This window comes from Cydia strobilella, chromosome 1, assembly GCF_947568885.1.
Source record: "Cydia strobilella chromosome 1, ilCydStro3.1, whole genome shotgun sequence".
In the NCBI taxonomy this organism is placed as follows: Eukaryota; Metazoa; Arthropoda; class Insecta; order Lepidoptera; family Tortricidae; genus Cydia; species Cydia strobilella.
Genome location: NC_086041.1, coordinates 1,223,805 through 1,246,377, shown reverse-complemented (window position 1 = coordinate 1,246,377; position 22,573 = coordinate 1,223,805). Strand labels below are relative to the sequence as shown.

At 40.6% G+C, this 22,573-nt stretch overlaps 1 protein-coding gene across 2 annotated transcripts; it reads left to right on the top strand.

The window, feature by feature from the left end:
• The first annotated feature begins 219 nt into the window (after positions 1-219).
• Positions 220-20,469, top strand: LOC134747298 (inverted formin-2). Of its 2 annotated transcripts, XM_063682014.1 has the most exons (23): positions 220-321; positions 1,595-1,675; positions 2,224-2,383; positions 3,164-3,197; positions 9,109-9,247; positions 9,742-9,921; positions 10,421-10,535; positions 10,721-10,929; positions 11,484-11,588; positions 11,886-12,046; positions 12,421-12,609; positions 12,862-12,988; positions 13,276-13,428; positions 14,104-14,229; positions 14,390-14,458; positions 14,795-14,917; positions 15,098-15,224; positions 15,968-16,093; positions 16,419-16,556; positions 16,978-17,125; positions 17,757-17,881; positions 18,100-18,207; positions 18,578-20,469. In XM_063682014.1, the coding sequence occupies exons 1-23, from the start codon at positions 220-222 to the stop codon at positions 19,942-19,944; spliced, it is 4,212 nt and encodes a 1,403-aa protein (XP_063538084.1). In that variant the 3' UTR covers positions 19,945-20,469. The 2 variants fall into 2 exon arrangements, with proteins under 2 accessions (XP_063538084.1, XP_063538026.1); XM_063681956.1 differs by lacking the exon at positions 14,390-14,458 and having other exon boundaries at positions 14,104-14,298.
• Positions 20,470-22,573: the final 2,104 nt, after the last annotated feature.

Sequence of the window (22,573 nt, the reverse complement as noted above, 5' to 3'; positions counted from 1 at the left end):
AAGCCAGAGGCATGGAGAGCCGAGTGGGCTTATACTATATCGTCGAGCATGTAGAGTACGCCAGCAAGCTCGCGGCGGCGCTCACGTCGCCGGCCGCGCCTGTTAAGAAACAGGTGAGTCTAGTAGTTGAAGTGAGATAGATATAGTAAGAAGCAGCTAGTAGTTGAAGTGAGATAGATATAGTAAGAAGCAGAAGAGTCTAGGAACGAAGCCAGAGGCATGGAGAGCCGAGTGGGCCTAGACTACATCGTCGAGCATGCAGAGTACGCCAGCAAGCTCGCGGCGGCGCTCACGTCGCCGGCCGCGCCTGTTAAGAAACAGGTGAGTCTAGTAGTTGAAGTGAGATAGATATAGTAAGAAGCAGAATGAGTAGGAACGAAGCCAGAGGCATGGAGAGCCGAGTGGGCCTAGACTACATCGTCGAGCATGCAGAGTACGCCAGCAAGCTCGCGGCGGCGCTCACGTCGCCGGCCGCGCCTGTTAAGGAACAGGTGAGTCTAGTAGTTGAAGTGAGATAGATATAGTAAGAAGCAGAATGAGTAGGAACGAAGCCAGAGGCATGGAGAGCCGAGTGGGCCTAGACTACATCGTCGAGCATGCAGAGTACGCCAGCAAGCTCGCGGCGGCGCTTACGTCGCCGGCCGCGCCTGTTAAGGAACAGGTGAGTCTAGTGGTTGAAGTGAGATAGATATAGTAAGAAGCAGCATGAGTAGGAACGAAGCCAGAGGCATGGAGAGCCGAGTGGGCCTAGAGTACATCGTCGAGCGTGCAGAGTACGCCAGCAAGCTCGCAGCGGCGCTCACGTCGCCGGCCGCGCCTGTTAAGGAACAGGTGAGTCTAGTAGTTGAAGTGAGATAGATATAGTAAGAAGCAGAATGAGTAGGAACAAAGCCAGAGGCATGGAGAGCCGAGTGGGCCTAGACTACATCGTCGAGCGTGCAGAGTACGCCAGCAAGCTCGCGGCGGCGCTCACGTCGCCGGCCGCGCCTGTTAAGAAACAGGTGAGTCTAATAGTTGAAGTGAGATAGAGATATATATATATTATGACGTATAAATAACACCGGCACTGCGTGTGCTGTCAAAATCTCTGCAGACTTTCTTAGTATTTTGTATGGCATATAAGAAAACTTCTTTGGGAAAAAAAAGTCTGTCTGCATGATTACTGCGTTTAGACTTCATCAAAACAGAAAACCAGATATAATTTGTCAAAACGGCGTAGCAAGATTATTTATGTTGATTCCATGCAGCAGGTTGAATATTTATGATACCGATCATATATTACCTAATCAGTATATTCATCATCATCATCATATCAGCCTTTTATCGCCCACTGCTGAGCATAGGCCTCTCTTCGAGTACGCCATTAATCCCGGTCCTGAGCCAATCTCACCCAGAAGTGACCCGCAGTCTTCCGAATGTCGTCCACCCAACGAGCCAATGGACGCCAGGCACTCCTTTCGTCTGAAAGCGGCCACCATTCCGTTAACATTTTGGCCCACCTGCCATCACCAGCTCCATTTAAGTTTAGTAATGACGTATCCGACGTCTTGCACCTTGGTCTAATCAGTATTAATGTTGTTTTTCTTTTGTCCAGGTGTTCGAGCTGCTGTCGGCCCTGTGTGTGTACAATGCTGACGGCTACGCCAGGGCGGTTGACACTCTCGACCGATATAAGGTACGGCATTTGTACACATTCATCGAGAGACCTTGAGATAGTCCGGGAACGAGTATGTACATTCTTCTCGTCTCGCCCTTCTCCGATAAGATAGGTTTATTGCCAAGATTCTCGGCGAGAGGCTCTCCACGAAGTGTGTACGGATTTTTCAAACGCTCTAAATATATAAAGCCACTAGGATCTGAGCTGACAATAACGGAAGTGAAAACAAAAGTAACTTCTCCTGCTTAGAATAACTCCAGCGAAAACTTCACTTGATGGAGAAAAAATATTTATTTTAGATTATTATTATAACATTTACCTTCAAATTCCTAAAGTTGAAAAAAATTCCTTAACTTCGTTCGAAGAGAAATTTGCGAGTTGATCAGACAAAGTGTGGTATAGGACCTTAGGACACAAAATTTGATCTTGGCACGCATAATGTTAATTGGAAGATTTCGAAGTCATGCTGCCTACAGCATGAACCTATTCATTCGTGGTTATAGACATAGTTTGTCATATGAGTGGAGTTTTCGATTTCACTCGTCGACATCATTTTTTTCTTTCAGACCTTAAAGAACGAACGCTACCGTCTCAGCGTTGTTGTGGAAGAACTGAAAAATGCCAGCACCACAGACTACAAGACAGCTTTAGTGGCATTTGTCAACTGTCTCATCATCAGCGCTCCAAGATTGCCAGAGAGGAGTCGCGTGCGCAATGAATTCATTGGTAAGTTGGCGTTCCTCTCCTTTGGTAGTTAAGGACCTGAAGAATGCCAGCACCACATACTACAAGACAGTCTTAGTGGCATTTGTTAACTGTCTTATCATCAGTGCACCAAGATTGCCAGAGAGGAGCCGCGTGCGCAATGAACTCATTGGTAAGTTGGCGTTCCTCTCCTTTGGTAGTTAAGGACCTGAAGAATGCCAGCACTACCGACTACAAGACAGTCTTAGTGGCATTTGTTAACTGTCTTATCATCAGTGCACCAAGATTGCCAGAGAGGAGTCGCGTGCGCAATGAATTCATTGGTAAGTTGGCGTTCCTCTCCTTTGGTAGTTAAGGACCTGAAGAATGCCAGCACTACCGACTACAAGACAGTCTTAGTGGCATTTGTCAACTGTCTCATCATCAGCGCTCCAAGATTGCCAGAGAGGAGTCGCGTGCGCAATGGATTCATTGGTAAGTTGGCGTTCCTCTCCTTTGGTAGTTAAGGACCTGAAGAATGCCAGCACCACAGACTACAAGACAGCCTTAGTGACAACGACCGAAAATTGTAAGACCAAACAAACTTATGCATCTAATTAAGCTTCTGATACTAATTTTCATTCGTGGTCTGAGATGTAAAAAAATCTGACGGTGTCCGTGTTATGTTTTCGTTCCACCCATTCTTTTTCTTAATCTGTTCCTGTATAAATGCGCCGTTTATCATAATCATACGCCTATCATTACACCGTTTTGGTCACAAAATTGCCATCCAATTTACAATATAATTTTGATCTCTTGCAGGCTTGGGACTGCTGCCCACACTCAACAACCTGAGGTAAACAATCACACCATTACAATAAATACAAGGTCGTCTTAACCTTATATTTGTGGTATTTTCTATAAAAAGGGACCTTATTGTCGATGGCGCTTACGCCCGTATTTAACGATGCTCCGATATAAATACAATGCCGCGCGACGCTGCAGTGCGGCGTAAGCGCCATCGACAATAAGGTCATAGAAAATGCCTCATTTATGTATGAATCTAGCTTAGCTGTCTTGTCGTAGTAGAAGGAGTAATTCAACTCCAAACAAAGCATGTGGATTGTCCATATTCATACTCATACTCATATTATTTATTATATTTCTAATATAACAGGTCAAATTAGGATACAATTTATTTATTAACTGTAAATGGGTTAATAAAATAAAATAATTAACTAAACATTAAAAATTTGTCATAATTATAGAACGTGTGCTCGAGAAGCCAACTTTTTAGTTTCGACTTAAAACTAATCAATGAAGGAGCTGGAGTGACTGTCTCAGGTAGCCTATTGTAAATAGTTGGACCCATTACGTGTGTTACCTTGCTCGTACATACTCCATATGCAATGAAATATTGTAATTTGAGAAGCGGGCTTAAAGTTACGTACTCGTAGGTAGCCATTTGTCCACTTATGTGTTAATTTAGGAAAAAAATATTCGGTTTTCCATATCAAAAGATACCTTATGCACTTGCAAAGTTAGCACCATACGGAACTTTTTGTCATGGAAAGACACATATTTTTATGTTACATTACAGTGTTTAGTCGACTAAGCTTCAATTAAAGTGAAAATAAAAAAATAAAAATTAGATTAGACAGTTTGAAAGCAATGAGTTTAGGCTGAACGTTTCGAATAATAAAATAAGCCAAGCGTAGCATAAACTTATTAAATATATATAATAACGTGTCTAGGGTTGGGATTATAATAAATTCTTTGGCATGAAAGCTAAATAACTAAAGTAAAAATAGATAAAAAATATTTATATAGCAAGATTTTTTCTAAATGTTAGCACTGTTTGAGCGTAGGTCAAAAAAAGGTCGGAGATGGACTACTTTGTTTTCCTTAACTCGAATCTGTCTTAACTAAGGTTGTCTACACTACATTATCTGTTAAAATGTCAACTGTCTTGGTTGATGAGATACAGCCTGGGGACAGACAGACAGACGGACAGACGGACAGCGGAGTCTTAGTAATAGGGTCCCGTTTTACCTTTTGGGTACGGAACCCTAAAAGGGTCAGAGATGGACTACTTTGTTTTCCTTAACTCTGTCTTAACTTTGTCTAAACTACAACTTTATTACGCTTTTTACTAGATCACATTACAATCCGCTCAATGACGCGTATCTAATACCAATAAGAATCTGCGACAAACAAGAGGACAAAAAATGAGACAGATCATGCGATATCTTCTATGACGAATGATGCGTTGTTTGATTGATTCTGTGGGAATTGATGACGAATGTCTGTCAATGTAGTTTAATTATGTGGTAGCGATTAGGTATGGCATAACATAATACCATGGTCAATGTCAAGTAAGTAAAAAAAATAACCGAAGGGAGACTTCGATGGTTTGGGCACGTCATGCGCCGAGAACCCGAACACGCAAGGTGCTGGATAATGGATATGTTCCCCACACAATTGCGACGAGGAAGACCCCGACTGTCATGGCTGGCAAAAGTGAAGAGGGATATGGAAGAAGCCCAAATCCCGCCTGAGATGACCCAGGACCGAGAAGCCTGGCGAAATATAACTAGGAGAGCCGACCCCAAATAATGGGAAAAGGACAAGAAGAAGAAGAAGAAGAATGTCAAGTTAGTAGCACAAGCGTTTTCTATACGCGTTGAGAAGACGTTTCCAACATGCAAAGAAATACTCTTCAGAGAAGACAGGCTAGAATAGGTACACGAGAAAATTTTGTTACCTACTCTTAATTTTAATGCTCCCATAACCATAGACATAGTAGTACAAGTAGGGGTAAGAGAAAGACATTCACGTATTGACAGTTTCATGTATGGCAGCATAATCCTTTTTGTCTTTCAATCTTATAAATTTCGGTATTTCGCCATCGCCTCCTTGCTATGATGCCATAACCCGACCATGAAAAAATGCCCGGTCGGTGATAAAGACAAAGCATGGCACTATTTTCTCTTTCCTCTTATAGGAATCGCAATAAGACTATCTTTCTCTATCAGAGAGTCTAAGGCCCTGCTCCCACGGGGCAACCCAAAAGAGATTTAATTGCTATGTCAAATGTGATGCAAACAGGTTAGTACGTGTATTTAGGGCCTATATTTGATTTGAACTCAACTTCTTATATATATAATCAATTTAATTTGAATATTTTACTTGCTTTACTTGTATGTAATTGCTTTCTTTACTTAGTTTGTTTTGTATTTTCAATACAATAAATAAAATATAAGATGTCGCCACTCTTAATGCAAATACACAAAGAGTTCTCGCAGCCGTTAAATTCAAATCTACCGAACGAGTATGCAAATCAGTTCATTGGCACATCCAAATTCGTCCAAACATATCATCGTGTACCCTGTTAACTGAATATGAACCTTAATGCTATAACACAAGGTCCATTATTGGTAAGTTACCTATATACTCCTAAGTGTTGCTTTTAGTATTTATCTTTTTATTCTGGATCCGTATAATATCATGTTTATTATCGCCATCAGCCTTGTGACTTGTCCGAATTTGGTCAGCCGATTTAAATTAAGTTGGCCCGTGAAATTAAAACAGTTCTCTTAATGGCTTCCTAATATTTTTGCTGGTTTTAAAAACACCACAAAGTGAGCAGGTTTACGAATTATAAAATAGTTTCAATTGAAGGTGGACGAATGTAGGGACAATTTTTAAACTAGCAACAACTTTCAACAGGGTTAGATAAACTGCTGTTTTTCAAATGCCATTGTCACGATATCGGTACTGTAATATTGTTACCATTTGTTGTTGGTTTTGTGGCTATTTAAATTTCAGAAAATTTATCTTTTTTCTTTACTTCACCACAGTTTACTAGCAATATGTTATCTAGAAATAATGTATTTACCTATTATTGCTATGCAATGATCACAACACTGCAACCTACAGCGAACGGAAGCGATCTAACACTAACAGTAAAAATATTGAAAAATTGCGATCAAAAATCATAAGATAATAAACTTATATCATAGAGTAACTTATACTAGAGCGGTACTGTCATAGTAAATTTTGTAACCCCAGTAAATTCACTGCCATCTGTCGACACACTTTAAAACTAAAAATAAATATTTATAAAAATACGATAAAATGTATTTAAATATGGATAAATGATTTTTTTTATTTGCATTAATTATTTTTATGATTTTGACCCATGTTCTTTCACTGATATGCGTTAAAATTATAAATAACAAACGAAACCTTCAACGCCCTCTATACGAGTGTAGGCCAAAACTAGTGGCGCCCTCTGATCGAGAATCAAATTTTCTTGATTTTCGAGGCACGTTTTTTCCTTAGACTGTATCCATCTATTACGGAGTTATATCTATCTTTGCTTATATTGACCGGGATATAGACCGTGATTACCTAATTATAATGACCGTGAACATGATGCATGTAACTGCGTCGAAATATCGGGAACTCATAAATAATACAAAAGGTAATCACGGTCTATATCCCGGTCAATATAAGTCTAGTGAAACTAACCGTGAATCATTCAAAACTCTAATAAGAAAATAAAGCTTTATCGTTGTAAGATTTGATTTGAAAGCCCAGGATCACTGTTTTTTCCATATTCGATTATTCCAGCCCGCGCAGCATGGTTCCCCTATCACTAAGTCCGTCACTTTCGCACTCACATACTTGTTAGAACGTGACAGGCATGGTGATAAGCGTGTGATAAGCGTACCGTGCTACGACCCCTGGCTACCTAAACATTTGTTAGTCAACTCATGTGCCATTCCATTGACCTAATCTTCGAATTAGATAATTTGACTCGCGTTAATCAAATTAATAAAATTGATAATTATATATTACCAGGGGGGTGTCACTGCGCAGTTTAGGTATATTTGGCCGGCGCACCGCCCGGGCAGGTGTATGGCAGTGGGCTGCCGCTCGCGCAAAATTGAAAATACGCAATGGCTTCGAAACCTAAATCGCGATCTAATCTGTATAAAAGATAATGTTCTGTTTACGGATGTCTGAATAAACAAGAACAAGGAAGAAGAAAAAACAATTTTTTTTAATTCCGGACTATATTGACCGACATATTTTCAAAGAAATAAAACTTCTGTGGCATACCTAATTCCGTGAGAATCAGACATACTATCTCCGGCTAAAAATTTTATGTTTACAGAATCAACATTTGTAATTCCTACATATTTATCTTAAAAATAATAAATCAGTAGGTGTAGGTACCAAAACTTGTCAAGTGACAACCCCGTGCCGACACTCGCAGCTCGGTCATAAAACTGCGGCGCGCAAAGAAGATTCACGGTTCGTGCGCGGTTATAAGTTTCAATTATGCTTGCAGGCGACGAGTGTAGGTATAATTTTGTACCTAAATCTGGCTTTTGTGAAGGAGTGAATTTTCTGTACGGTAGTACTATTAGTTATTCTGTGATATTACATTGCCAATCTGATAAGATGCAAGATGCGATATGATGTAATTTAATGGTATTGGTATCAGTAGATACCGTGTAAAGGATCTGGTTTTACCCGATCGTTTGGTGTGGACGTCACATATTTTTCTAGCAAAACCTTTTTCGTCTCACGCTCCTTAATGAAGCATTATTTTATCTAAATAATTAAGTAGTATTAAAAAACAATAAAAATAGCTTAGAGTCGGTTTGGTTTTTGATCGGCCGAATTTAACATAATAGTTTAATCATAAGTCATTAGTTTGTATCATGTCACTACCTGTGAGTTCCTATAATTGGCTTCCTGTATCAACTATAATTTTTATGTTAATGTCACAGCTGTTGGATCTCCAAATAAATAAAATAAAATAAAATAAACATTACACGATTTAAGAATTTGGCATATTGGCCTCGGCCAATATGTACTTAATTATCCAAGGTTTCGTTTTAGTATACACGTATTTATGTAGATATGATAAATTAAAAAAGCATTTCGAATAGGTACATTCTTATAAGTATACTAAATGAGCATGCATCATTACTCTATTCCATAGCTTCCAATAACGAAACAAAGTGAAACTAAAAATAAGAATGGTCCTAAGTTACCACGCCTACTGATAAAACGATCGGCAATGATCGATTACATGATCCGTCGATTTTGTAACATTGCATCAATTAATTACGGTGACTTGACATTCGATCGATACATGGTCATCTGTTGTGATGTACACCATATATTTAATAATGATGGCTGGCTGTGGCTATTATAATATTAGCAGGGTTGCGAATCTCCTCGCTTCGGGCATAACGGCTCCGTTCGGCTCAGCATTGCTCCGAGCATTAGGGTTGGCACAGCACAACTTGACGTCCCTTTGCGTGCACGACCACAGATAAGATAATGACTTGAATTTTGACAAGCCAATAGCCGAAAGGGATAGTGCCATATATTAGAAAGGACCCTGAACCGCGGTCAAACTTCGGTTTCGTAGGAAGTTTCCTTTCTGTACGGTAGTACTATTATTTATCAATAGCTCACTGGGTTAGAGCGACTGGGCGGATAGGTATACCAATAAGTTGCAGGCTTAAATCCTCGTTCGAGATCACTATAATTGGTTGCGGCACCAAATAAGTTGAATCTTGACAATGTAGGGAGTCGATGGATGATGGTAGGTAGCGCCCGACCAACCGATAGATTGGGCTATGCGCTATGCCTAAGTTCGGCTGTTTCCAGCAAGGTACTTCTGGCTGACATGATAATGATGATGACTTCGTTTTAATTATAATTATTCGTATTGTCTTCAGACATGAAGCGGCCAGTCATCCGGACCTGGGCGTCCAACTGGACGTGTTTGAAGAACAACGGGAGAGTGATGAGGCTCAAGGACCTGGAGGCATCAATCTCAACTCGCATCTGGATGTCTTCTACGCTATCCTTAAACAGGTATATCTCAAACATGAAGCCGTCAGCATCATATAGATATGAAGATTGCTTAAATTAGTCTTGAATAGTTTAGGTTTTATTCCAACCTAGTTATTTATTGTGCCATTTTGGGCAAATGTTGTTAGTAATATTTATATTTGTAGGGTCGCACCTAAAGTAACAGGTGTAGCTCACTCGAGCTATGGGCTGGCCCGAAAAAAGGATGGCCGTTGGGACATTAAAGTCCTAGAATGGTGAGTTTGGATAGAGCTGGGGCCGGTGGATATGATCTACAACTTCTGGCTTTCATCACACTTTATGCCAATTGATGGACAATACCTGCAGCTGAGCAGTTCGCTTAAAAGGCTGATTGGTCTTTCTGTCGGTCTATCAACTTTATTTAAAATCACACGAGATGTAATGGTGATGGCTATAAGCCGGGAACTTCTTTTTATCAGATACGATCAAAAGTATTGTGACTTTTAAAGTTGCTAAGACACTAAGTATTGTTACAGGTGGCCGACACTCCTCAAGAGATCCCCTTCCTGAGCATTCTGCAGCACCTCCTGAAGATCGACCCAAAGGAGCCAGTCAGCGATATAGTGTGGGACACAGCAGAGACTCTAGTCCATCGCGCTACACTGCTGGAATCTAGGGAAGATGCTGCGAAACTGCTCAGAGCACCTAGCGTGCAGGTTAGTTTACAAGCTGTGAAATTAAACTTAAGATACATTACCCTCCTAATTTAATGGGTCTGCAGAGGCCTTAATGACACATTTATTTCTTGGCTGAAACTAAGTTGATATAGATTCGCGGTGATCTTCTGGCTACGGCTGTAAGGAGATAGAAAGAGCGATGATTCCTTGTAGCTTGGCCTTGTAGCTACAGTACAGCTGGAAGGTTTTAAAAATAAATGCAGACTTAAAAGCTGGAGCTGTACTTTTACCTTCTTTTTGGAACATCGCGTGGCTACGGAGCTATTAGAATAGTTTAGTTTGACTAGCTTTGAGAGCCTAAGATATCCGGAATACGTTATAGTGTTCATCGTGCCCCAGGGTTTCTTAACTCCTGTACTTACACATTTCTATTGAACGTCTATCTATAGCAACATCGAGTATATTTTCAGCTTTTTTAAAAACCCGCTTGTATTTTTTTAAACCCTTTCTTCATATTATTCTTCATTCTTCTTCACAGGCCAAGATGGGCTGCACGTGCCAGCACCGAGACGTTTCTAACGCGGGCAGAAAACAGAGTCTACAGAGGGCGCTGTCGCCGCCGCCTCCTCCACCGGCACCAATGCCTTTTGCTGGTAAATTATCCATATTATGATTTCCTTCATGAAATTAGAAAATTACACATTTTCGATAGTTTTTTTTCTTATGTTGCGTCATATTTTTATTATCAATGACGTGCAGCGTAACTTATTAGCACATAACGTTTATTATGCGTGACCAACGTTCCTGTTTTCTTTATCTCTGTCATTTTTATTTTCAGCCCCACCACCGCCACCAATGATCCCCCCACCTCCCTGCATCCCACCTCCCCCCTGCGGTCCGCCCCCGCCCCCCGCGCCCCCTAACCTATCAGCCCCCTCCCCTATACCGCCGGCGCCGGTCATCGACGTGAAGCTGCCACAGCAGGAAACACCCATTCCGAAGACCAAGATGAAGACAATCAATTGGAATAAGATACCTAATAATAAAGTAAGTACAGTCGCCATCAGATATATCGGAGCGTCCAAGGTGCTCACAAATATCTGAACACGCCTCTATTGTCAAGGCATTAGAGTGCGTGTTCAGATATTGTGAGCACCTTGGCCGCTCCGATATATCTGATGGCGACTGTACCAGAAATAATATACACCCATAGATAATACACGTAAGATAGTTTTCTTTTTAGTCAATATAATATGTGTAAAAGCTAACATAGATAAATGCTATTTAAAACCTTTCAGCTACAAACCAAAAGTTACCAATACAAAACAAATTTAATTTTGATTTGTCTGGAAAACATGGAAGTCCTTTAAAAATTAATTATAATATCTCAAAGGAATTTTGAAAGACAATGATGAAGGATTAATTTGTATGCCAACCACTGCCAATTTAACCACTGGTTCCGTAGGGTATGCTCCAGGTACTGGTTTTTGTAAAAACAGAGAATTCCCGATTCTCGCAATACAAAACCAGTACCTGAAATTCTTACACTCGTTCATTCATTTAAACAAGTTTTAAAGTAACTAAAAGATTGCTTCTTACAGGTAATTGGTCAGAATAATATCTGGTCATTGGTGGCATCGAGTCACAAACATACCCCGAAGACAGAACTGGATTGGGGCGAAATTGAAGGACTTTTCTGTCAGCAGGTAATACCCAAACCCTTCTTCAATATCAAGAGTATTTTTTTGTGTTTTATGAGCTTACAGAGAAAATTTCTGACTACAAGTACCTAAATGAAAACTCGATTATATAATCAGAAATTAAGCTCGATTATGAAGCTCAGAAAGACCTGAGTCTTGATTATGGAGCTCAAAGATATAACGATGATTGGAGTACGAATGACGTTGTGGAAGTATTTAGGGAAGAGCTTCGTGTATTATTTTGTTCCTATCCCTATTACTATTTTATGAGGTGTACTATTATTCTTTGTTCGTGATTTTCAGATTCAGCCTACCGGATCCGCAGGCTCCTCCCCTCGTTTGGGCCGCAGTCCTATTTGCGACACCTCAGGAGAGCGGAAACCTAGGAAGGAGTCATCTGAGATCACTCTTCTGGATGGAAAAAGGAGTTTGAACGTGAACATCTTCTTGAAGCAGTTCCGAAGGTAAACAATAATTTAATTGAAAGACAGTAAATTATTGAAGTGGACAGATATCCACATTTAGAAGTTTTAGTCACGAACATAAAACTTAAAGCCTATCTGCGTGAGATAACATTATGATCTTGCATTCCAAAGATATCTTCGTATAGGTGCTTCTTCGATCTTCGAGAAACGCATCCTAATCATGTTTATCGTCCCTTGTGTTCATCCCACACACAACACACATACAAGCCACATTTTATTAAAAAATGTGTTATTTATTTGACGAGAACCAAATAAAGGCGATTATTTCCATCAGCCTTAGCCGAGAGGTTATCACTTTGACTGTAATACATTTCGCTAAAAACCAGCTCCATAAACAAAACACGTATTTTCAGCTCTAACGAAGACATAATCCAGCTGATCCGCGAAGGTTCTCACGACGATATCGGCACGGAGAAGCTGCGGGGCCTGCTCAAGATCCTGCCGGAAATTGATGAGTGCGAGATGCTGAAGGCGTTCACCGGAGATGTGACTAAGCTTGGGAATGCTGAGAAGTTCCTTATGCAACTCATACAGCTACCGAAGTGAGGATATTCTCAAACTTTTTTTCTATAATAAGAGCTCAAATTGTGACACAAGGTCTGATGTCAATTTACAGCTATTGTAGCTGACTCTAAGGTTCGGCTGCACCAAACTGTTTGTCATCGTTAAAGAGTCCGCAAAATTATATTGTAAGGAAAGTTTCATAGTAAACCGCCGCGGCGCGCCGAGTGACGTTGATCAGTCTGTCAAGTGCGGATGGTGCAGCTGGCACTAAATGTCTGTCTCTGTTTCAGTTACAAACTGCGCATAGAGTGCATGTTGCTAAAAGAAGAGTGGGCGTCGACGGCAGGCTACCTTGAGAGCGCCATCAATGCTATTCTAGTAGCTGGAGATGATCTTATGTCTTCAAGAGCTTTGCAGGTAAATATAACTTTACGTCACCCTCGCCAGACAAAGAATGAAGGACTTTGGAACAAGCTATCTGGAACCAAAGGAATTCCTAATGCTACCCATTAGCTCCATCATCCAGCATATGGAGATGGTGGGAAAAGCTCTTGAGTAGCGGACGGATCTTTCCTAAGGGGTAACTGCACAAATGATCCCTATGGGTCGAACTGTATCCGCAAGGGCCCCCGAAAACCATAAGATAAGATAAGATAAATATATTTTTATGTCATTTTCTTCATTACTCTGTTTATCAATTACAGGAGGTGTTATACATAACTCTGATCGCTGGAAACTTCCTGAACGCTGGTGGATACGCAGGCGGAGCCGCGGGCGTGAAGCTGTCTTCCCTACAGAAACTGCCGGACATCAGGGCCAATAAACCTGGGATGAATCTCATGCATTATGTCGCTCTGGTAAACATACCTTATACTTTTTTTTTTTTTAATACTACGTCGGTGGCAAACAAGCATACGGCCCGCCTGATGTTAAGCAGTCTCCATAGCCTATGTACGCCTGCAACTCCAGAGGACTTACATGCGCGTTGCCGACCCTAACACTCCTCTCCCTCGAGCTCTGGCAACCTTACTCACCGGCAGGAACACAACACTATTAGTAGGGTCTAGTGTTATTTGGCTGCGGTTTTCTGTAAGGTGGAGGTACCTCCCCAGTTGGGCTCTGCTCTAGATCTGGAATGACATCCGCTGTCCTGTGCCCTACCACACAAAGCGAGATGTCATTCACAGTGCCCATACCTCTCTTTTGGACGTAGTTTAAGGACATACCCGGGTTATTTAATTTTATTCTTTAAGAAATTAAATACTCTTTATTGCACACCTCAAAATCATTATTTTTTCATTCACTATAAGACTATAACTTTAGATATTTGCTCTTTAAACCTTTCTTATGGCGAACGCATCCGCGTTCGCGTGCGTCATTTGATTCTAGATTTATTGTATATTTGAGTTTAATAAGTACTACGTAGATTCATGTTACAGCTTATTATTACTTACCTGTAAAAAGTTATATAACTACCTAAGGCGAGCTCACATAGGCCTCTACTTTACCATATAAATGTTAACTATTCACAGCAAGCAGAGCGAAAGAACAAAGAGCTGACCCACTTCGCCGACGACACCCGCGTACTAGAAGAGGCAGCTAAAGCCAGCGTGGAACAACTTCACAACGAGATTAAAACGCTGGACAACCGTGTGGTGGTTCTGAAGAAAGAAATACAGATGAATAATCAGCAGGACATAAGGGAACAGATGGGAGATTTCTTACAGGTGAGTAGTAAAAGTTATGATTATCGTAAATGTTAAATGTTAAAGTTGGCGTTGAACAACATCACAAAAATATCAAAACGCTCGCCTGAAGGTGCTGAGGAAGGAAATACAGATGACCAATCAGCAAGACATCAGGGAGCAGATGGGAGATTTCTTGCAGGTTAGTACTAAAACCGATCATGGCGTTTTATAATTGAATGGAGAAGCATTTTAGAAGTAGCAGGGGTCAACAGTTTCTCAAGACTACAGGTTTGTGACACCCCTGGGGCCTGGAGTTGCAAGCAACAGGCTGTCTACGTGTATTAAAAAACAACAAGGTTACTGCCATACACTACTACCTACTACTGGTGCCCGTAGTACTAAAAACGGCATTGTCAAATGCACGGCCTTTGCAGGACAAATTACGTCTTCTACTGATGATAAAGTATCACCTATGCCAGAGTATATGCGATTTAGGAAACTATCTTATACTTATGATTATGATTCATTATTCTAGGTTGCGGAGCGTGAGGTTTCAGCTCTAAAGAAGGATATGGAAGAAGTGGAAAGCATTCGGAAACAGCTTGCAGAGTTCTTCTGCGAGGATCCCGTTTCCTTTAAGCTTGAGGAATGCTTCAAGGTATGTTTTTCTAAAGGTATTTTGGCATTTTGCAACCTTTTATTGTTAGAATCCCCATTCGATTCTTAATAGATTGCCAAAAACCAGCAGCCCGTATGCAAAAAAACGGTTAACCATTAAAAACATAGCTTACTTGATCATCTCATTGTTCCTGGGTACTCTAACATTATACTATTCCAGATCTTCGTGACCTTCTGCACCAAGTTCAGATCAGCAGTGAGTGAAAACGAGCGGCGACGAGCGAATGAAGAACAGGCTGCTGCCAGGAGACGAGCGAGGGATGCAGCTGCTTCCAGGATAAGAACTGGTAAGTTTAAGGGCATGAGCTCACAAGACATACGCCTTTTTCTTCTCTCGTGCCGAGGTTCCCCTAAACAGTCGAGTCCAGGAAGCAGCGGGTCTGACAGCCCGGACCGTGGCTCTCTCAGGTCAGATTCAGAGCAGGAGTGCGGGCACGCGGGGCAGTCCAGCAGGTGCGCCATGGTTTGCGGTGCTAGACATACGCCTTGAATCCTATTATGCTGAGGGAACTGGGGCCAAGAGGAGGGTATAGGTATTAATACCTAAGTACCTGCCTAATGATCATGATCATCATCATATCAGCCCTTTATCGCCCACTGCTGAGCATAGGCCTCTTTTCCAGTACGCCACTTGTCCCGTCCTGAGCTAATCTCATCCAGAAGTGACCCGCAATCTTCCGGATGTCGTCCACCCAACGAGCCAACGGACGCCAGGGGCTTCTTTCATTCGAAAGCGGTCACCAATCCGTTAACATTTTAGTCCACCTGCCATCACTCTGCCTAGCAACATATGTCCCGCCCAACTCCATTTTAGTTTGGTAATGGCAAAACCAAATAGCCTAATGATAGTAATTACATAAAGCAAGATTGAATTTGTAAAAGTCATGTATATAAGAATGACTTAACTACGGTGGCACTGAGCGACCTTGATTTTAGCAAAAAAATATAATCTTCATGCGGAAGATATTAGAGGGGTACTGATATTCGAAAACGTCTGATACAAGTCCTCGAAAATTCGTCTTCATTACAGGTGGCAGCGTATGCAGCACCCCGGTGTCGGAGTGCGAGAATCTCATGGAATCTCTGCTCATAGACATTCGCAACGGATTGGGAAGAAGGTCTCTGAGGAGGCCTCATGATCCTTCACCGTCTCCAGGTAATAATAACATTTTGACGACATACTTTTACTTTATCGTTCAATAGTTTTGTTAGCTTAGATGTGTATGCGTGGGTCTCCAAATGATCGTTGGCGAGCCTTTCCAATCTGTGGAAATGAAATGGGAAAGCCAAAGACCATATAGTTCGCCCTGCAAAACGGGAGTAGGGACCTTGCCGTGTCCCTCGGGTCAATCAATTTTATATACCCCAAGTTTTGACAATAATAATATGGTTTATGCTATTGTTAGATTTACGTGGTTTTGCCTGGGGTAAACATTGAAGTAAAGAATCAAAGTAACTCCATCATGATTTTTCCTTTTCAGATGTTACCCCAACCGGTAGCCTTCGTCGTCGCAGCCGCGCGAGTCCGGGAGACGATGAGGAGGGTCTGTTGGAGTTCCTCCGACATTCCTCTCCAGCGGCCAACGATCTTAGAGAACGCAGTGCTTGGGGCAGTCTTGGTAAGATTTGCTATTATCTATGGATGTAACTTTAAATCAGCCGGACTCAGAAATATGATATCATCTACGACATTTCTCACCTCAGAGAGCGAAGCGGGAAAGTGATAAGTATAAGTACGACCACTGAGTCATCGCGACTCTATCGATTGGAGTTCGTTAGACAGTATTTGCCGGCAGCTAAAGACTTAAAAGAGCGGAATGCTTCAAAAATATGGGTTTATACGGTCGTCTTATTTTTCAAGTTGTTAATAATGTTGACTGACATCTTTTATTTTTATATGATTTACCTCTAATGAACTTATTTGTTTGCCCATGAGCCGTGAAATGCGAGAAAGATGATGATGGATCATGTTTTTTAGCATCAAACTACTCTATCTTTTAATTAGTATAATAACTGTAATCTCACGGCAAAACCTTTCAGATCGTTCGTGGTCCCGCCGCGGCACAGTACGCGCCCGCCTGGAGATCCCCGAGCGCGAGCGGCCCGCCTCCCCCCGCGCGCCGCCCTCCCCCACCCCCGCGCCCACCCCCGCGCCGCCCGAGGAGCCGCCCGGCCCCGCCAAACCCAAGTAACTATAATCAAAGATAGATATAACTCCGCAATAGATGGATACAGTCTAAGGAAAAAACGTGCCTCGAAAATCACGAAAATTTGATTCTCGATCAGAGGGCGCCACTAGTTTTGGCCTACACTCGTATAGAGGGCGTTGACGGTTTCGTTTGTTATTTATAATTTTAACGCATATCAGTGAAAGAACATGGGTCAAAATCATAAAAATAATTAATGCAAATAAAAAAAATCATTTATCCATATTTAAATACATTTTATCGTATTTTTATAAATATTTATTTTTAGTTTTCAAGTGTGTCGACAGATGGCAGTGAATTTACTGGGGTTACACAATTTACTATGACAGTACCGCTCTAGTATAAGTTACTCTATGCTATAATGCAACACTAGTTCATTTAACAGCCAAAACATCGTAAATTATCCTTAGACAAGTTTCACCAGTTCGTCGTTTTATCTTTTGGGGAGTCCTTTAAGTATTTTCCAGTAGTCATGGTCATTATTCCAATTTTATATGCGTGAGAACCATGTATTCTAATTGTAGCAATACGCTACGCCTAAAATTTGCCAATCTTAATCTAAGAATTGCAGGCAGGAGCTGAGAAAACTGGATTACCGTTTTCTTTTTTCAGGGAATGGCGGCAAAAAATCGAATCATGGCTGCGCGCGAACAGCCAAGAAGAGAAACGTGACGCCGAGCTGCGAGAGAGAGCTCGGCGAGTGCAAGCGAACCGGCGGTCCTTGGAAAACGACTCCGGTAATATAGACCTTATTTATACAGCTGCTAGGTTGAAAATAGCACGAACACGTGGGGAGAAAAACGAGACCTTTTCCAGTCATTTATTTTCAGTTTCCCTTCCTTAGTAAAGTTTCCTTATACTGTGTGGTATTGGTATACCTATTTAAAAGATGACAGATCCCTAAATCCCCTTTTAGAAATTTGGTTTTCCTTAAATTGTTTGTCTTATGTTACAGAGAGCGAACGAAGCACGACCCTCGACCCTCTGCCGGAGGGGCGCGCCGACTGGCGCCCCGCCGTGTTGCCCGACAGCGATGTTGTTAAGGCCATCGAAGCTGTTGAAGGTACATACACAGAATTCTGGACAATGTTCGGTTTAAAGAGGACCACTTCTGATTCTGAATTAAGATACAAAACTGCTGAGTAAGACTGTGGTGGCATCTCTTCTGTAACTGTCATCTTCGTGCCACAAGATGGCGTCGATGGCAAGACAGACGGCGTTAATATAGCACTTCCTATATAAAGAGCGCAACCTCACGGAGTTCCGTATGTCAGTTGTAATAAATCAACTCTTAACAAACTCCCTTCTGACTTCGGTCCCTAAGCACAACACCTGCCTGGAGAGAGTACTCTTTATTGCCCTCTCTCTAAATTCCACAAGACACTTGTCATAACACGCACATACTAGCTAATTTTCAAACTTGTTTCTTTCAGACGTACAACCTCAAACAAAAGACAACAGGGTACCGTGGAGGAAGACAGAAGAAAACGAAGAGATGCGCCGCCTGAGACGACAGCGGTCCCGACAGCAGATAGAACAACCACTCGTCTCTATCACCGAGGAGAAGCGAAAGTTGCCTGACATCAAGATCACCAGCCACAAAGACGTGAAGGACAGGGTCGAGATCGACTCAGAAAACATCGAAACACCACCTGTCCAACGGAAGATGTTCAACCCTCCTCCAGAAAGAGAGCCTTGTAGGAAATTCCAACCGTCACTCGCTAAAAACAATGACAAAACAGTCGAGATGAGAGATCTTTGTCAAGAGATTTTAGGGGACGGACAATTTGATCGATTTTCCGCTGCACGTAGAACAAGGAGATACAAGAGGAATACAGACTCCAGTTCTCCAGAAGACGAGAAGAAACCTGACAGCCCGACGGAACTGGTAGCGGAAACTCAGGTGATCAGACCTTCGAAACTAGATATTCAAGCCTCATACACTGTAGAGACCCCAGAAGTAACAAAGCCTGTAGAAACCAATAAAGACGAGAAAGAGAATAGACTTAAGCGTTGGCAGGACAGACTTAAAAACCAAAGCACGGAGAAACCCGCACCGACCAAAGAAACTAAGCATCCTTACTCGAGGATGCGGCGACAGACGTCCATTAATCAAGAGGATGTCCAGAAAGCTATTAGAGAACTGAAGTCACCAACGGAGACACCTACAGGCGTGTGGTCCAGGAGCGCTTACAGGAAATCAATGACTGCCAAGAACGACAAAATACCGGCAGAAAGAACCACATCCCCAAGGATCCCCAAAGTCAAGTCAGAACATGAATTAAACGATGAAGGTTTTGAAGAAACTCAGAGTTTGAATTCCGAAAGCGCTTCCCAAGGTGCATCATCAGGGTGCAACGTAGAATGTGATTCCCCTGTCCCTCTTAAATCTAAATCCCCGATAGCTCCAAAGAAAATCACAACCAAAGAGTTAAGAACGCCTCCGCGAACACCGATTGACCCGAAACGAACTGTTCAGAAAAGACAGAGCTCTTTAAGAGTGGAAAGGTCAACTTCTCGTGCGTCCTTGCGTAGTTCAAGGAGTTCTCTGAACAGTTCAGCATCCGTAGCCACTGTTAAAAGAGCTCCAGCGCCAGTGAAGCCTGCTCCAAAAGTAGTCCCTAAACCAGTGGTCAGAATGCCGGCATCGCGATCTTCATCGAGCGGCAGCTCGGTGGGAACCTCCAGGCCTCCATTAAAGTCAGTCAATAGGACATCAGGGTTCATGCGGCCGACACAGGCTTCAAAGGGAAGGGGGAATGTAACTCCACAACCAACGGCAAAAGCTAGTTTCAAGTAAATACCAAATTACAACTATAGTTGGATTTTTGGATTGGATTTTGACCCTGTGAGTTTGGATGATCTAGCGAAGATGTCTTGTAAGTTTTTAGACAATTTAATTTTCTGTTAAAAATTCTTGTATCACTTGTCAATATTAGAATGACATCTTAATTAAGATCCTTTAAACTCGTGAGATGGTTTAAAAGAAAGGTAACGTGAATATTCAACTTTGTTCAATGAACTTTCTAGAATTTAGCTAGACCGTTGGTATGGAAAAGCCAGCTATGTTTTAGTATTATGTAGTATCAATGTAAACGTCAGATATAAAATATTATTGAAACTTTCAGATGGCACAGACGATATTTCAACAATCTGAAGCTTTCAATGACTGATTATTTTTAATATTTAGTTAATTTTTTAACAGATCTGTTTAACTTAATTTAGATTTGACTTGGGGCCCGTACTCTTATAAAGGTATGTCTACACTAGTGTGCTTTTATGTTTAATACGTGGTTTCAATGGTCCCTTTAAAATGCAAACTTCGGTATAAAATTATTTACATATATCATATACAAGACGAATTTAAATTTGCAACGGTGTGAACAGCATGCCTTAAAACCCTTCACTGTTCAGTGTTCCAAATAAAAAAAAGCTAAGAAACTGTTAACAGTTCCGAGTTTAACCTATTTTGGAACAACTGCACAGTAAAAGGTTAAAATTATATATGTACCGTGAATATTGTGCCACGAGATAGTACGGGTATTATTACCAGTTTATTTTAAATATAAACTTATTTTGTGCCATTATTATTCTGAATGGCGTATTTACGTCATGAAATGGATTTTGCAAGTTATTTAAGATCGTAACATTAAACCGAAGGTGCACAATTGGTGGATAAAAACGTAAATTAGAGGAGACTGGGGCACTTTTCTAATATTATAAAGAAATATTTTCAATAGATCTAAAAGTGAACTTTACGAGTAACAGTATTGTCAAAATCGGTCAAACATAAGTAATATTTGAATCCCTTTATTACGTTACGTGAATTAATTATATGTAACTTTATAACCACAGGGACCAATTATTTCACAGAGTTATACCCAGTCTCCTCTTTTTATTAAAAACTAAGAGACAATTTCCTTAGGAGGACCAATAGATAGAATAGATCTAAATAAAAATTAAATAATATTAGCATGCAAAAATATTTTATACCGTATTAGGTTAAATTTGACAATCAGTGTAAATCCCAGTTAAGTCACTTTGTATTAACTACTAATAAATGTTACGCTTAAGATATTTCAATGAATAAGTTTCTATGAATATTAAAACAAAGACATAAATGACATAATGATCTGATCCCGAAACTTATGAACTAAATCTGACAAGAAGTATAAATCTTAATATTGCCATGACAATGGATTTACTTATAGTTGCAGACTGTAATTTGCTAGTGAAATCGGATTTTTCAATTTTTGCGACGCCCATAATGGTTAAAAGGTTAAATATTTATTGTCGATCTATCTTTGCAATTGGTAAAAAATATACCTATAGTTAAAACTACAAATTAATTGATTCAATTTTTAATTTTTTCGACGTCCATAATTGTTAAGGTAAAATTTTTATTGTCACACTATCTTTGCAATTTGTAATAAATATATCTGTAGTTAAAACTACAAATTAATTGATTCCATTGAGCAATAAAAGTTAAGTACCTATACTAATTTGTAGTACGCAATTTAATAAATGGATGATTTTTTTTATATCCATAAAAAGGTTAAAATACTTCTGGTCAGCCAAATATGTAGTAATCAAAAATATCAAAATGTAAGGTCACAAATCTCGAATAGTACGCTGTTTATTATGATAATAAATTTAATTTAAGATTTAACAAAAGTATTTTATTGTATGTGTTTAACTAAACAAAATACAATAAATTTTCATACGAAATATCTTGTCGTTTTTTTTTTGTTATCCAGATTATTTAGCTATGTTAATAAGACGTTGATTTTTAATATACTCTTCTTCTTCCTCGCGTTATCCCGGCATTTTGCCACGGCTCCTGGAAGCCTGGGGTCCGCTTGACAACTAATCCTAAGAATTGATGTAGGCACTAGTTTTTACGAAAGCGACTGCCATCTGACCTTCCAACCCAGAGGGGGAACTAGGCCTTGTTAGGATCAGTCCGGTTTCCTCACGATGTTTTCCTTCACCGAAAAGCGACTGGTAAATATCAAATGATATTTCGTACATAAGTTTCGAAAAACTCATTGGTACGAGCCGGGGTTTGAACCCGCGACCTCTGGATTGAAAGTCGCACGCTCTTACCGCTAGGCCACCAGCGCTTCATTGATTTTATTTGATTTTTAATGTATGTATGTATGTATGTATAAACTCTTTATTGTACAAAGACATAGAACACAAATATGGCACAGAAATAGGCAGTACAAAGGCGAACTTATCCCTTTAAGGGATTTCTTCCAGTTAACCTTTGAGTAGATGAGAATTGATGAATATACATTAACTTAAAATATCTGTTTATATTTTACTATAAAACAGGTGTAAAGAAGTTGTTTACGTTTTATAAAAAGTTTAGTACAGACGGACAGCGGAGTCTTAGTAATAGGGACCCATTTTTACCCTTCGGGTAC

Excerpts from the sequence above, each read along its gene's own strand:
- LOC134747298 (XM_063682014.1), top strand. The coding sequence starts at position 220 with ATGGAGAGCCGAGTGGGCCTAGACTACATCGTCGAGCATGCAGAGTAC. Across the intron at positions 322-1,594 it reads CCGCGCCTGTTAAGAAACAG|GTGTTCGAGCTGCTGTCGGC; the intron begins GTGAGTCTAGTA and ends TCTTTTGTCCAG. Across the intron at positions 12,047-12,420 it reads TTCTTGAAGCAGTTCCGAAG|CTCTAACGAAGACATAATCC; the intron begins GTAAACAATAAT and ends ACGTATTTTCAG.